Source organism: Triplophysa rosa, linkage group LG11, assembly GCF_024868665.1.
Source record: "Triplophysa rosa linkage group LG11, Trosa_1v2, whole genome shotgun sequence".
Taxonomy (NCBI): domain Eukaryota; kingdom Metazoa; phylum Chordata; class Actinopteri; order Cypriniformes; family Nemacheilidae; genus Triplophysa; species Triplophysa rosa.
Genome location: NC_079900.1, coordinates 21,354,836 through 21,369,335, shown reverse-complemented (window position 1 = coordinate 21,369,335; position 14,500 = coordinate 21,354,836). Strand labels below are relative to the sequence as shown.

At 40.1% G+C, this 14,500-nt stretch overlaps 1 protein-coding gene across 7 annotated transcripts; it reads left to right on the top strand.

The window, feature by feature from the left end:
• Positions 1 to 772: 772 nt before the first annotated feature.
• hgs (hepatocyte growth factor-regulated tyrosine kinase substrate) lies at positions 773 to 13,665 on the top strand. Of its 7 annotated transcripts, none has more exons than XM_057346329.1 (21): positions 773 to 905; positions 2,550 to 2,634; positions 2,753 to 2,828; positions 3,006 to 3,098; positions 3,446 to 3,569; positions 3,917 to 3,969; positions 4,056 to 4,124; positions 4,207 to 4,331; positions 4,661 to 4,745; positions 7,428 to 7,526; positions 7,608 to 7,703; positions 7,795 to 7,833; positions 9,971 to 10,132; positions 10,222 to 10,432; positions 10,655 to 10,827; positions 10,904 to 11,044; positions 11,135 to 11,321; positions 11,444 to 11,577; positions 11,663 to 11,758; positions 11,867 to 11,953; positions 12,115 to 13,665. In XM_057346329.1, the coding sequence occupies exons 1-21, from the start codon at positions 869 to 871 to the stop codon at positions 12,208 to 12,210; spliced, it is 2,268 nt and encodes a 755-aa protein (XP_057202312.1). In that variant the 5' UTR covers positions 773 to 868; the 3' UTR covers positions 12,211 to 13,665. The 7 variants fall into 7 exon arrangements, with proteins under 7 accessions (XP_057202312.1, XP_057202311.1, XP_057202310.1 ...); XM_057346328.1 differs by having other exon boundaries at positions 10,219 to 10,432; XM_057346327.1 differs by having other exon boundaries at positions 4,661 to 4,763.
• The last annotated feature ends 835 nt before the right edge of the window (positions 13,666 to 14,500 follow it).

Genomic DNA, 14,500 nt, shown 5'->3' with positions numbered 1-14,500 from the left:
TTTGTTTATTTTATCAGTATAGCAAAACCATAATATTAACCATATAGTCTCACCACAATAACCACAGTTTGACCATGGTATTGGTAGTAAAACAGGTGATCCAAAAATGCTGATCCAAATGATTATTAATGTGGAGATTTTAGCGGCATCTGGCGTTGAGATTGCGAACTGCAACCAACGGCTCACTCCATCCCTCCCTTTTGAAGCACTGTGGTGGCTGACACAGCACTAATATGGCGTCACTTTTTCGCTTCTTTTCCGAAGTAGATAATGTATTTATGTAACGCGCTCTGTAGAGCAGTTTGTCCGTTTAGGGCTACTGTAGAAACAACATGGTGAATTCCAAGGGGACTCGCGGTGTATGTAGATAGAAATAGCTCATTCTAAGGTAATAAAAACATAAAGTTTCATTATGTAAGGTCTTTATATACCTCTGAACACATAGTTATTATATTGCATTTCTGTCAAAAGATACTCCAAAAAAATACACACTGGACCTTCAAGGAAAGGATAGAAAGTCTCACAATGGTTAGCCTGGTTGAAATATTTATTTTTGGTAATTATATTGTGTAATTTTCTTTATTGACCATGTAAGGAGTAACAAACGTAATAATAACAACACAATATAAAATGGTTTAACAATTTTTTAAGCCTAAATACAAATAAACAACAATTAAAATAAAGAAATACGATTAATACATTAAATGTAAAAATATAGCATTTGTTGTCACGTGCACTTTTATCTGACTTCTGCGTCATTTCGTATACGCGCACACGCAGACGTGCGTGACTCACCCGGCAGTGAAACTGCACACAAAAACAGCAAAACAGATCGTCCAGTTATCAGATCCATTATAAGAGATCAGACATGGGCAAAGGCGGCGGTACATTTGACAGACTGCTGGGTACGTTTATTTTTTATACGTTTATGGTGTTCACTTAGATTGACAGCGCGATGTATCGGTAGCATAAAACACTGTGTGCTAATGCTAATGCTAGAACAGCCCGAACAGACACGGGAACGTTAGCGCACCAACTTACATCTATTGTCTTCATTTCTTACATTAGAGCCAAAATTCGCCGATGACATTTATAACTTTAACATCATATTGCGGTCATCCATATAAATAAACCCTAATTAAGACTCCAGTGAATCGTTTATATTGGTTAAAATAACTAGTTAGCAGAGCATTGCGGCTAAAGATCGTCAGGCCTATTTTTATAAGGAAAAGCTAGATTGTAAAAACAGTGTAATAAATAGCAAGTTAATTTTTAAAAAAACGAAAGATCTTTAGTTATTCATGCTTATCATCTTGTGTTCTCCATTTTTAGTGTTGACAATCTGGTTAGATTACAGTTGTGTCACTGTTTTTGCGTTAAAACCGGAGCTAAAGCAAGACGTCACAGAAACTCAGTTTTTTATTCGTTCCTTTATTTACTTGTATTTTGTATATATTTGTACACCATTTGTAAAAACAAGGTCATGATCAATTTAAAGAATGTTCAACGGTAACCTTACACATATTTTAACAGCCCTAGATAACAGTGTCTTAGCAGGATATACTGTATGACTAATATATGACTAAAAGGCCATGGAGTTGATAAACTCTACCTTATAGTTTGTTTGTTTGTTTGTTTGTTTGTTTGTTTGTTTTATTATGCTTCTGCTTGTATTTGTTGTAGCCTTCATTCTTTCATTTTGTTAATGGGCTATCCAAGGTTATCGATGTGACAATTGCAGTCAAAACTTGAGTTATAAACGCTCAGAAAATGTATTCATATTTTAACCAATATATTCAGCATATGTTAATATTTTCCTAACGCCCTGTTGATAGAGTCCAGACATGTCTATACATCATTTTTTTCTATTTGAGGGAAATAAACAAGCTTTATGGATGTGACAAAGAGGAATCTTTTGGCAAGGCGACATGCTCTGTTGGATTCCTGCAAATTAAATGCACAAACCAGAAGCAATAATAGCCGATGGCTTTTCATAGAACACAAAATAATTATTATATTTTATTTTGATGTGGCCATTAAAGAGGAATAAGTACACTTATGGATGTGACAATTCTGAAAGCACTTACCTAATTATGGAAAATCATGCTTACAAAAAGCTTTTAAAACATTAAAAGAGACCTCACATTGGTATTTAGAACCAACAAAAATAGACATCAGTGCTATCATTTGTATGCTAAGATTGACATTTTGCAAAGTATTGCACTCATGCTACTGAATGCTGACCATATTTAGAGAAAGAGAGATTTCATTTGTTGAAGTAGGACCTGATGATATAATATTAAGCAACGAAATGAATCCTGCTTTGACTGTAATGCTTCTTATTTATCCAGTCTTTCTGAAGACAGTAGGGTTAGGGTTTAGTCTTTTAAGTCTTTTAAGCTGAAAAATCAAGCTTTTCTTTCAAGAATATCATATAGAGACAGCACTATAAAAAGTATTTTAAACTTGGACTTGGTCACATATTTTGACTTCAAAGAGCAGTTTGTGGTGACGCTATAGATCATCTGATGTCCTCTAATCCTTTACAGATAAAGCCACCAGTCAGCTGCTGCTGGAGACAGACTGGGAATCTATTTTGCAGATATGTGACCTCATTCGTCAAGGCGATACACAGTAAGAGCGTAGAGCTTTATAATAACCATATCTCTTTTTTTAAACAAGATCCATGTGTTTATAATAAACGTTGATCTCTCACTTCCTGCTTTCAGTGCTGTTTTGTATTTTCTTTCAGGGCAAAATATGCGATTGGTGCCATTAAGAAAAAACTCAATGACAAAAACCCACATGTGGCACTCTATGCTCTTGAGGTATGTGTAGCTGCTGTACATATGTGCAGTGAAATACTTTAGAGAAATACTTTAGAAACTCTTCGGTCTGGAATGGACCTAGAAAAGGTCATATTCTCACCACTGTATATATTATGTATATCTTTGGTAGTCACCAGTCAAGGTCATGTGTGTAAGTCAGCTTTGGTTTGTCAACAGGTTCTGGAGTCAGTGGTGAAGAACTGTGGTCAGACAATTCATGATGAAGTGGCCAGTAAGCAGACAATGGAAGAGCTGAAGGAGCTGTTTAAGGTGATACTCGCTAATTCATGTGTGATCTGTTGCTTTAAGAAGTTCTCCTATCCTCCGTTTTTATGATCTCTGTCTTTGATTTCCAAGTGGGTCAGATTCCAGGACTCATACCGCACTTAACTTCCTCGTTGTGTCATCATCACATGTTCCCTCAGTTTATTTGCTAACTCAGACATAACACATACTACACTCGCGTTTGCTTGCCTGATTTTCTGAGCTTTCCTGTAAATATTAGATGACAGTCTGTTTTTCTTGTGTTTTGAGAACTGGTTGGGTGAGTTAATGTCACAGTTGAAATGTTGTTGTTTTTTGAGCTGTCGCTTAATGAATTTGCCATTTGCCTTTAGAATCAGCCCGAGCCGAACGTGAAGAACAAAATCCTTTATCTGATCCAGGCGTGGGCCCATGCTTTCCGCAACGAGCCCAAGTACAAAGTCATCCAGGACACCTATCAGATCATGAAGGTGGAAGGTAAGACTTCATAATAACATGCTTACATGTTCACCCAAAAATACAAATTCTGTCATTTATCCACCCTAATGGGGTTCAAAACATGTGTATGACTATTTTCCTATGGACCGCAAATGAAGATATTTTGAGAAATGTCTCAGCGGTTTTGTGTCCAAACAATGGAAGTCAACGGGGACCAATGTTTTATGTTCTGCTGAAGAAAGTCATACAGGTTTGGAATGACATGATAGTGAGTAAATGATGACAGAATTTTCATTTTTGGGTGAACTATCCAGCAGGAGGAACGTCCACCAAAATACAGTAACCTACAGCGATTAAAACTTCTATATTTCCTTATGTTCTCTCAGGTCACGTCTTCCCAGAATTCAAGGAAAGTGATGCCATGTTTGCAGCAGAGCGGGTGAGATTAACTGTTGAGTGAAGTAATGTTCTGCTGACTACGAGACGTTCGGTTTGTCATTCGGTTTGTCACGTGTCTCTTTCCAGGCCCCTGATTGGGTGGATGCAGAGGAGTGTCACAGATGTAGGGTTCAGTTTGGAGTCATGACCCGAAAGGTACACACTGCCCCTTTAGTTACCTGCCATAGTGTTTTTTTTTGTGAATTTGATTTTATGAGATGTCTCCACTGTTGTTCAGCATCACTGCAGGGCATGTGGGCAGATCTTCTGTGGGAAGTGCTCTTCTAAATACTCCACCATTCCTAAGTTTGGCATTGAGAAGGAGGTGCGTGTGTGTGAGCCCTGCTTTGAACAGCTCAACAAGTAAGTGTGAAGACTGTAATCCGGTGTTATGATTGTTCTTTATGCTTGTTACTTTATTTGCCAATAATGACTGGCAGTGACAACGTAATTTCTGTGGCTGAACGTTTCTTGTCGCTATTGATTTCCCCATCATTAATGGTGAGTTTTCTTTCTGGTTTGTATTTGTTTCTGACCCTTCATGCCCGGTTTAGACAAGTTCGATTTCTTCCATATTGTGCCTTGGGTTTCTCATGTTAGTAAGCCTGCAGTCGTACAAAGATTTACCAGGTTATGTGTGTCTCCTAACCCCTCCTCCTCACCAGCCACCCCTCCCTCTCTCCCCCTCCTAGGAAAGCCGAAGGGAAGACGGGCAGCACCGGGCAGGCGGACCTCCCCCCTGAGTACCTGACCAGCCCTCTGTCCCAGCAGTCTCAGGTAGTGCCCACCGAATCAGTAAGTAGTAGCATTTCATAGAGAGCTCACACTCATGGGCGTCACAATTATGAAGCATACCACAGTCACAGTGTATTGACACAAACACCACTGATCATTCATGCACAGACATATTTGGAACCTAAATGCCAGGCAATTTTGAGGCTCATGAGTGAGAGCGCATATTACTGTGTAGTTTGTGTGCTAACTGTGAATCCTGACTAAATCAGTCATTTTGTGTGGACTTTCTGCACTACTTTCAGCCCCAAACAGAATTGCTATAGAAACATTGAGCCATGTTTGGCCCTGTCGCAGCATACCAACAAACAGTTTAGTTTGGGGCTGTTTGGGGTGTGGAAATAGCGATGTTCAATGTACTGTTTTGGGAACCAAAACAAAGTGATTTAATGGTTATTTTTCAGTAAACGGTTGAGATTGAATAATCTTAAAGCTAAAATACACTACAAGACGTTTGGTCAGATTTTGCCCAGATTTTCAGTCTGGACTTGTTGCAGAAAGTCTGTGCCAGTCTGCAGATTTGATCAGTTAGTGCGTTTCTATCTGAAACTTTCAAAAAGTCTGCAAGTGTATGATGTCTAGTTAAAAAAAATCTTGTAGTGTATTCCAGCCATTAGTTGCGTAATTCAGTCAGTGCTCAATCTGATTTTGACTAGAAACAGATGTTATACATTGTCTCTAGACATTATGAAAAACCTTTAGATGAAGACCACACCCTTGTCCGCAGTACTTATGAAGACAGTGCAACACCCAACATTGGTATAAGAAAGAACAGCAAGCACAAGAATAATAATGAAAGCAAAATCAATACTAATGACAAAATATATGAATATTTAATGAGTAAATGTATAAAATTAGTAAAGGTTATGAAGAGCAAGTCATGAGATGGTAATAATAATAATGAAATTCATTATAAATGAAATAATGTTATAATAAATGAAATGCAATACAAATGCGTTTAAATCAGAATTTCAGTCACCTCTCGGATAATACACAACACACAGGTTGCTTTCAAATTAGAGTCCTTTGATTCATCAATTGCTTGATGGATGCAAACCATGCAAACTGTCACACATGCATTTACACAGATTGTGATCGAAAGAGAAGATTAATATCGGCTTACCCATGACCACGTCTCAATTCACTTTCTTTATGAATGCACAAGGTTGCAAAAGTTGCATATTTGCCGGTTGACATTTCTATGGCCGTTCAATTGTCATATTATATTTCTATGGCCAGTGTGTAGTCATACCACCCAACCCTACTGATCCTATTGCTATTAATGTATATTTTTAAATTTATGATTATACCACCAATATACACTCACCTAAAGGATTATTAGGAACACCTGTTCAATTTCTCATTAATGCAATTATCTAATCAACCAATCACATGGCAGTTGCTTCAATGCATTTAGGGGTGTGGTCCTGGTCAAGACAATCTCCTGAACTCCAAACTGAATGTCAGAATGGGAAAGAAAGGTGATTTAAGCAATTTTGAGCGTGGCATGGTTGTTGGTGCCAGACGGGCCGGTCTGAGTATTTCACAATCTGCTCAGTTACTGGGATTTTCACGCACAACCATTTCTAGGGTTTACAAAGAATGGTGTGAAAAGGGAAAAACATCCAGTATGCGGCAGTCCTGTGGGCGAAAATGCCTTGTTGATGCTAGAGGTCAGAGGAGAATGGGCCGACTGATTCAAGCTGATAGAAGAGCAACTTTGACTGAAATAACCACTCGTTACAACCGAGGTATGCAGCAAAGCATTTGTGAAGCCACAACACGCACAACCTTGAGGCAGATGGGCTACAACAGCAGAAGACCCCACCGGGTACCACTCATCTCCACTACAAATAGGAAAAAGAGGCTACAATTTGCACGAGCTCACCAAAATTGGACAGTTGAAGACTGGAAAAATGTTGCCTGGTCTGATGAGTCTCGATTTCTGTTGAGACATTCAAATGGTAGAGTCAGAATTTGGCGTAAACAGAATGAGAACATGGATCCATCATGCCTTGTTACCACTGTGCAGGCTGGTGGTGGTGGTGTAATGGTGTGGGGGATGTTTTCTTGGCACACTTTAGGCCCCTTAGTGCCAATTGGGCATCGTTTAAATGCCACGGCCTACCTGAGCATTGTTTCTGACCATGTCCATCCCTTTATGACCACCATGTACCCATCCTCTAATGGCTACTTCCAGCAGGATAATGCACCATGTCACAAAGCTCGAATCATTTCAAATTGGTTTCTTGAACATGACAATGAGTTCACTGTACTAGAATGGCCCCCACAGTCACCAGATCTCAACCCGATAGAACATCTTTGGGATGTGGTGGAACGGGAGCTTCGTGCCCTGGATGTGCATCCCACAAATCTCCATCAACTGCAAGATGCTATCCTATCAATATGGGCCAACATTTCTAAAGAATGCTTTCAGCACCTTGTTGAATCAATGCCACGTAGAATTAAGGCAGTTCTGAAGGCGAAAGGGGGTCAAACACCGTATTAGTATGGTGTTCCTAATAATCCTTTAGGTGAGTGTATATAAGCCAGTGTTTTATATCAGCACATTCCTAAGATTTCAAATGAAATTGATTGATAAATGTGTTCAGCTCCACCCCGTCCTGTGTTTCTCCCCTGACCTCCCCTGACCTCTCTGCTCCTCAGGTGCCTCCTAAGAGAGATGAAGCCGCGCTGCAGGAGGAGGAGGAGCTTCAGCTGGCCATCGCTCTGTCTCAGAGTGAAGCTGAGGAGAAAGAGAGAAAGGTGAGATATCTGCATACACGAGCTAAAGCTCATACCAGCATAATGCTTTTCTGTAATCTGAAATTCCGTGTCTGTTTACAGAAACAGAAGATCCCATACTCTGCCTATCCCAAAGCTGATCCCACCCCTGTGACTTCATCTGCTCCGCCCGTGAGCAATCTGTACTCCTCACCTGTGGTAAGAGATTATAAACATAAAAGGATTTCATAGGAGAGACGTATTTTGGTTTATTTTTGGTGACTAAATTGTTATCCTTTTTGTGTTTCAGAATTCATCAGCTCCGTCTGCTGAAGATGTGGATCCAGAGGTAAAGCTGTGCTTTTATAGGTGCCTGGGTGTCAAACACCATAAAAATTGCATCAAATCTGAACAAACTAATTTAAGTTGCAATTCTCTGATTTCTACATTCAACTCAAGTATGGCTGACATCATTGACAGCAATTGCTATGCAATGTCACATGTGTATGTAGACATGCGCTGTATTTCTAAACAGGGCTTGACATTAAGCATGTGGTTGTCCTTCGGACAAGGAAATTTGTCATTCACTGGCCGAGTACAAAAGTTACTTGTCCAAAGATAAGAAAAGATATTTCATTTGAATTATAATATAATATGATCAATATAATTGTTTCGGATTTAGATTGGTCAAGTTTGCTTCTAAGCATTTTAACTAGTGTCCACTTTGGCCGCCTGAATTTGGTCATACGCCTACTCTACTCTCCGTGACTGCTATAAAACAAAGGCAAGCAGGAATTATTATTAGTGTTAAGGCTGTAAGTTAATTTTCTTCGCACATAGCACTGGTGTTAGAGAAGTTTAACATTTGGTAGCACAGGCCAAGCAGTAGGAGCACAAGTATAAATCGTCTGTTATCATCATTAAAAAAATATATACATGTGCAGTTCATCATGAATAGACAGGTAACTGACAAAATACTTTAATGTTACATACAGATGGATAAATTAGGGCCATATCATTTTTTTAGATTACCTTAATTTGTTTTAATATTTCTAAGTTCTGTGTTTTTCCTTTTTTCTATACAATAGTGGTATATTTGTCCACATAAATTGCTGTAGTATACTATAGTAAACTGCAGTAAAATTCTTAGATATAGTATAGACTATAGTGTTTTTGAACTTTACTATAGTATACAGTGTTTATCAATTTGCTACAAGGGCACTACAATTTTCAATAGCAAATACTATAGTACACTACAGTATTTTTTGTCTGAGTGTTCAATTTAACGGGACTTTTATTTTGACGGGTCTTCGGGAAGTCTAGCCTACATGTAACTGCGCTTTGCATCCGCTTTCTGCTGATTGCTGAACTAGACTCGCATGCTAATTGACCGACCTACCTTATGCACCAGTTCGTTCAATTCGTTCACGAACGAGTTCTATCTCGTTCAGACTTTCGATTACGTAAGGATCTTTACATTGTGTCCGTTTCTGTACTTGTTGAACAAGAGACCTCATCTTTCGTTCACGAGTGAGAAGTAACAGCTCGTTCATGTCGTTCACGAACGAGAATCAGCAGGTCCTTTCGTTCACGCACAAACGAGATAAAAGAGATGACTGATCGTTCATGAACGAGAATCAGCAGGTCCTTTGACTCCTTGTGTTCGTGTATGAATGAGATCTCTCTCTCGTTCAGACTCAAGCACAGGCTTGTTCGTTCGTTCAGTGAAGGGCGTATTCATTCAGCACATTCAACCAATCATATGCTCTGTCAAAGCTCACACTCGAACGCCATTGGCTCGTGCTTTAGACACTCTTTTAAGCCAAGACGCTCTGTGCTCGAGGGAGAGATTTCAGTGAACGAGAAATATGAGTCATTGCCTTTCGTGAACGAGAACGATTCGTTCACTTAAAATATTCGTTCAAATAGAACGATTCGTTCACAAACGTAACATCACTATCGGGAAGACGCTTGAGTTTTTGTGTGTTTGCCGATAGCTTCACTCAAACAGTAAAACGCTCGTAAAATAAACTCTCAGAGCAACTCTGGAGATGAAGTTCGTGTGTTCAAATCCTCATACAGAGCAGATGCAGATAAATCCTCGACCATCACTCGTGTTGTATGTTAAACTGTGCACATAATTCACTCAGACACGCAGAATAGCCAGATGAATAACAGGATTCCGCGTCCGCATCTAGTTAACGTACATGGACTCAGTGCGGTGCACTATTGATTATTGTCACACATAAACGAGCACAACCACGACAAACGCACTTCACACAAACACGCGGCTCTGTCTAATGCACATATTCATATTATTCTACATATATGTTTTTTTTTTCAAGTTACTTGTCTGGTCGGGCAAGTAAGATTCTCTCTCACTTGCCCATACAAAACATTCACTTGTCCCGGACAAGCGTTAATGTCGAGCCCTGATTCTAAAGGCCCTGATTTGCATATTTAAGTAATACTTGCATTATTTTCAGTTGGCTCGCTACCTGAACAGAACTTACTGGGAGAAGAAACAGGAAGAGGTTCGGAAAAGTCCCACGCCCTCCGCTCCTGCTCCCGTGTCATTGGCTGAGCCCGTCCCGGTCAGCCAACCCATGGAGAGCCTCGCCCCAGTCCAACCCCTCAACATAGTGGAGGTACATGGAGCGCCAAAAGAAACAGATAATTCCCAAGAAGCACATTTTTATGTTTTCCCGCTTACTTTCCCATCTCGTGTCCTCAGCAGCAGTATCAGAACGGAGAATCGGAGGAGAATCATGAACAGTTCCTGAAAGCTCTGCAGAATTCCGTCACCACCTTCCTCAACCGCATGAAGAGCAACCACATGCGCGGCCGCAGCATCACCAACGACAGTGCCGTGCTTTCTCTCTTCCAGTCCATCAACAACATGCACCCGCAGCTGCTGGAGATTCTCAACGAGCTGGATGAGAAGAGACGTCAGTTAAATAATCAAATAATGTATTGCGTTGCATACTATGCACGAATGTATTAAGAATTTAGAAAGCTAAAAAATGCCTTCTTAAAGGAATAAATTTACAAAATATAAAAAATTGGCAGATTTTTGCTATTTAGGAGTTGTAGGTGTTGTAGTATGAGTAGTTCACGTGCATTATCTAGAGTAAATTGTGATGTTGAATATGGGGGTCTCTCTGACTCAGTGTACTACGAGGGTCTTCAGGACAAACTGGCGCAAGTGCGAGACGCCCGTGCAGCTCTGAACGCTCTGAGAGATGAGCACAGAGAGAAGCTGCGGCGTGATGCAGAGGAGGCCGAGAGACAGAGACAGATTCAACTCGCCCAGAAACTGGGGATCATGAGGCAGAAGAAACAGGTGAGATGAATGTTTTATTTATGTGTGCGTGTTGGAGTCACATGATGGGAAAGCTGATCATGATTGGTCGTTGCAGGAGTACCTGGAGATGCAGAGGCAGCTGGCCATTCAGCGGCTGCAGGAGCAGGAGAAGGAGCGACAGATGCGTCTGGAGCAGCAGAAACACACCATTCAGATGAGAGCACAGATGCCCGCCTTCTCTCTGCCTTACGCTCAGGTGCCACTGCTATACATTTTATAACACTCCACTTCCTGTTAGTGTGCTGGGAGCTAGAACATTCATACGTTTGTTCTTGGGTGATTGTAGATGCAGTCTCTGCCTCCTAACGTGGCAGGAGGGGTGGTGTATCCCCCAGCTGGTCCTCCCAGTTATCCAGGCACGTTCAGCCCCGCTGGCTCAGTGGAAGGGTCGCCCATGCATGGAGTCTACATGAACCAGCCGGGCCAAACAGCTGCTGGTGGCCCATACCAGGCCATGCCTGTGTCAGCTACAGGTGAACGTCATCTCTTTCCTGAAGTCTTCTTGAGCTTTCAGTTGTTTTTCTACAGTTAGTGACTCAATCTGATGTACTTCAGGTTTGAATATTTCCTACATTCTCTGTTTGCTCTCGTTTAGATCCTAGCATGGTGAACGCTTACATGTACCAGACTGCAGGCACCGGCGGGCAGCCTGCAGCTCCCGGACAAGTCCCACCCACCAACACGCCTTCTTATACCAATTACCAACCCACACCCACGCAGGGCTACCAGGTCAGAATGAGTTCTTATGTTAAGCTATTAAATAGCACTCTTCTTTATGTAGATAATAATATATCAAATGTGGTTCTTTCTGTAGAACGTGGTCTCTCAAGCTCAGAGTTTGCCCCCCATGTCCCAGGCTGCGCCCACTAATGGCATTGCGTATATGGGCTATCAGCCGTACAACATGCAGGTATGCCGTACTGTAACGGATCGCAGTAAATGTATGCATTACAACATGAAAGTAAAGTGATTGGTCTAAAGGCTGTCAGTGATCGTTGTGGCAATGCTTTTATTGCAGAATATGATGAGCGCTCTTCCAGGACAAGACCCCAACATGCCTCCCCAACAGCCCTACATGCCCGGGCAACAGCCAATGTACCAGCAGGTCAGCCATATTTCATGTTTACACACAGTCGAATTTAAAATGCCTTTATTTTTATATCCAAGGCGATATCTGGAAACAACATGAATATATCTGTGCATAATGCCTGCTCTTCGCATTTAATATATTTCAACAAAATACATGTCTTTCATGTTTGTTCACAGATGGCTCCCCCTGGTGGTCCGCAGCAGCAGTCACAACAGCAGCCACACCAGGCTCCTCCAGGCAGTGCAGAGGCTCAGCTCATTTCTTTTGACTGATAGCTTATCGTATACCTTCGCCCACCAAATCCTGAAACTACATTCAAGCCGCAATTGCCCCGTAGCCTCTACCTGCTCTCGCTGTCACAATGTGTAGAAACATTGTATAAGCATTTGGCTGTCTAATCCCCCAATTACTGCCTCTACATGAAGGAGATACTACAGATGGTGCTGGTGGGAATCCTTTGCCTCTCAATGTGAATCTTAAAAGAACTTAGTCATTTCAACTCAATATCAGAGGAAAGACATTAAACAATTTTCATCGGGACATTTTGCTTATTTTAAGATCAATACGATTTTTACATTGAAATATGTTTTTGACTGTTTTGAAGCATTTTCACCCCAATACTTAAATTGCCTATAAGCTTGCCTTTAAGTTGATTTAATTTTAAATGTAAAATAATGTAATGTAACGAGAATACGGTAACACACGTGCTGTTTTTGACAAAGAGAATATTGGGGGAAAATTGTTATGAAAATATTTCAATGCAAAAAGTCTGAATGATTTTTGAAAAATGGGTCTTGTTTATTCTTGTGGTTTGTTTGATTTTGGGTTGAAATGTCGTCAAAAGATTCACCCGACTATAAACTCATATTCTCTGATTTTTACCTTTTGAAACAAAGCTGGTGTGAATTTAGTCACTCGTATTACGGAGTACAAATAACATGATATGAATCAAAAACACATAACCATGCTTTGTCTCATATTTTTCTAAGAGACGTTTGCATGTGTACACGTGTTTTCAGAGGAGAGTGAATATGTAACAGCAGATATTGTGCTTTGATCTAATGAAGCTGTTTTTCTCTTCAGTTAAGGAGACCTGCTGGCTTTAGCAAAGAGAACATTAGTGCTTGAGTTTTCAGCATCAATTCACTAAACTAATGTAATGTGACATTCCAGTTCTGGTTTCCAAATGTGTTCCAAAAGTCTAGAAATACTTCATACAAGCAAATAGTCTGCATTAGGATTAGTGTCGTGGAAGCCTGGCTAATTATGTAATGCACATTAACAACCAATGAGACATCAACTTTACTTTGCATATTTGCTATCTATACAAATTTAATGTGCTGATGTTTCCAAATACTGCATGTAAGTTTGCCAGTGTCTAGACGTCACATTTGTCTTTTCTGTGAGGTTCTTTATTGAATCACATAATCGGGTCCAACTAGAGGAACTGACCTCAATGCATTCTTCAGTTACTAATGAATTGCAGTTGAAAACAGATCATTACAAGACAAATGCAAGTGTGTTTTGTTAAAACCGTTGGCTTGTGGATGGTTATGAAGAGGTGTAAACAGCTTTTGGTGGAAGGTGAACACTGCATGTTTGTAACATACACCTCCTGGTGACTTCTGTAACCCCTTTAATATTATCTATGTTCCATACTGATTTACCTGGCTAAAAGTCTTTTTAAAATCATATTTAATAAATATCTTGTTCTTTTACTGGTCAAACATTAGTGAAAATGCCTTTTTTCTGGTCTCTTGAAGTATGTGGTGCAAAATAAAACCTGAAAGTTCATTTGTGTGCTTGAAGTACAGGTAGAATTGTGCACATCACTGTGGACACCAGATTTAAATTTAACGTAGATTACAAAAGAGCTCGAGTCAGAACAGACTAAGGGTTTACTGTACAACTCTGGATGTGACTTAAGTTGAAAATGTTGTTCTCAGAAGAACAATAAAAAGTCAATTTTGGCTTTATGCCTCTTGTTACGATGTCACATAAACTTTGTGGAAGTCCCATTTCTCCCAGGGTTCACCAGCATCCAGGTGGCTCCAGCATTGCTTTTGCATTACTGCAAGAGAGATGTGACGTTACAAAGCCTGATAATTCTATAATATCTTAAAACATTTCAAGATAATTGTAACTCTAAAAACCCTCTTCTGATGTTTTCTTTATATTATTTTTCATTGTTATCATGGCATGTAGCGGTGAGGTTGCGAATTAATTGCAACCAATGGTTCACTCCCCCCTCCCTTTCAAAGCACTATGGTGGCTGACACAGAACTAAGATGTTATCACATTTTCGCTTCTTTGCCAAAAGAGATAACGTATATAAGTTATATATATGTATCTGTAGAGCAGTTTGTCCGTTACTGTACGGGGCTACTGTAGAAACAACATGGTGAATTCCATGCAAGGGGACCCGCGGTGTATGTAGATAGAAAAGCTCATTCTGAGATAATGAAATATAACGCTTCATTTGTAAGCTCTTTATACACCTCTGAACACATTTCTGTCGATAGATCCTTCAAAAATTTCACACATTAAACCTTTAAATGTATG

What these genes read in the sequence shown, in the direction of transcription:
- hgs (XM_057346323.1), top strand. Translation starts at nt 869, where the DNA reads ATGGGCAAAGGCGGCGGTACATTTGACAGACTGCTGG. An exon ending in CTGAAGATGTGGATCCAGAG is followed by an intron (nt 7,834 to 9,970) that starts GTAAAGCTGTGC and finishes CATTATTTTCAG; the next exon opens with TTGGCTCGCTACCTGAACAG. An exon ending in AACAGCCAATGTACCAGCAG is followed by an intron (nt 11,954 to 12,114) that starts GTCAGCCATATT and finishes GTTTGTTCACAG; the next exon opens with ATGGCTCCCCCTGGTGGTCC.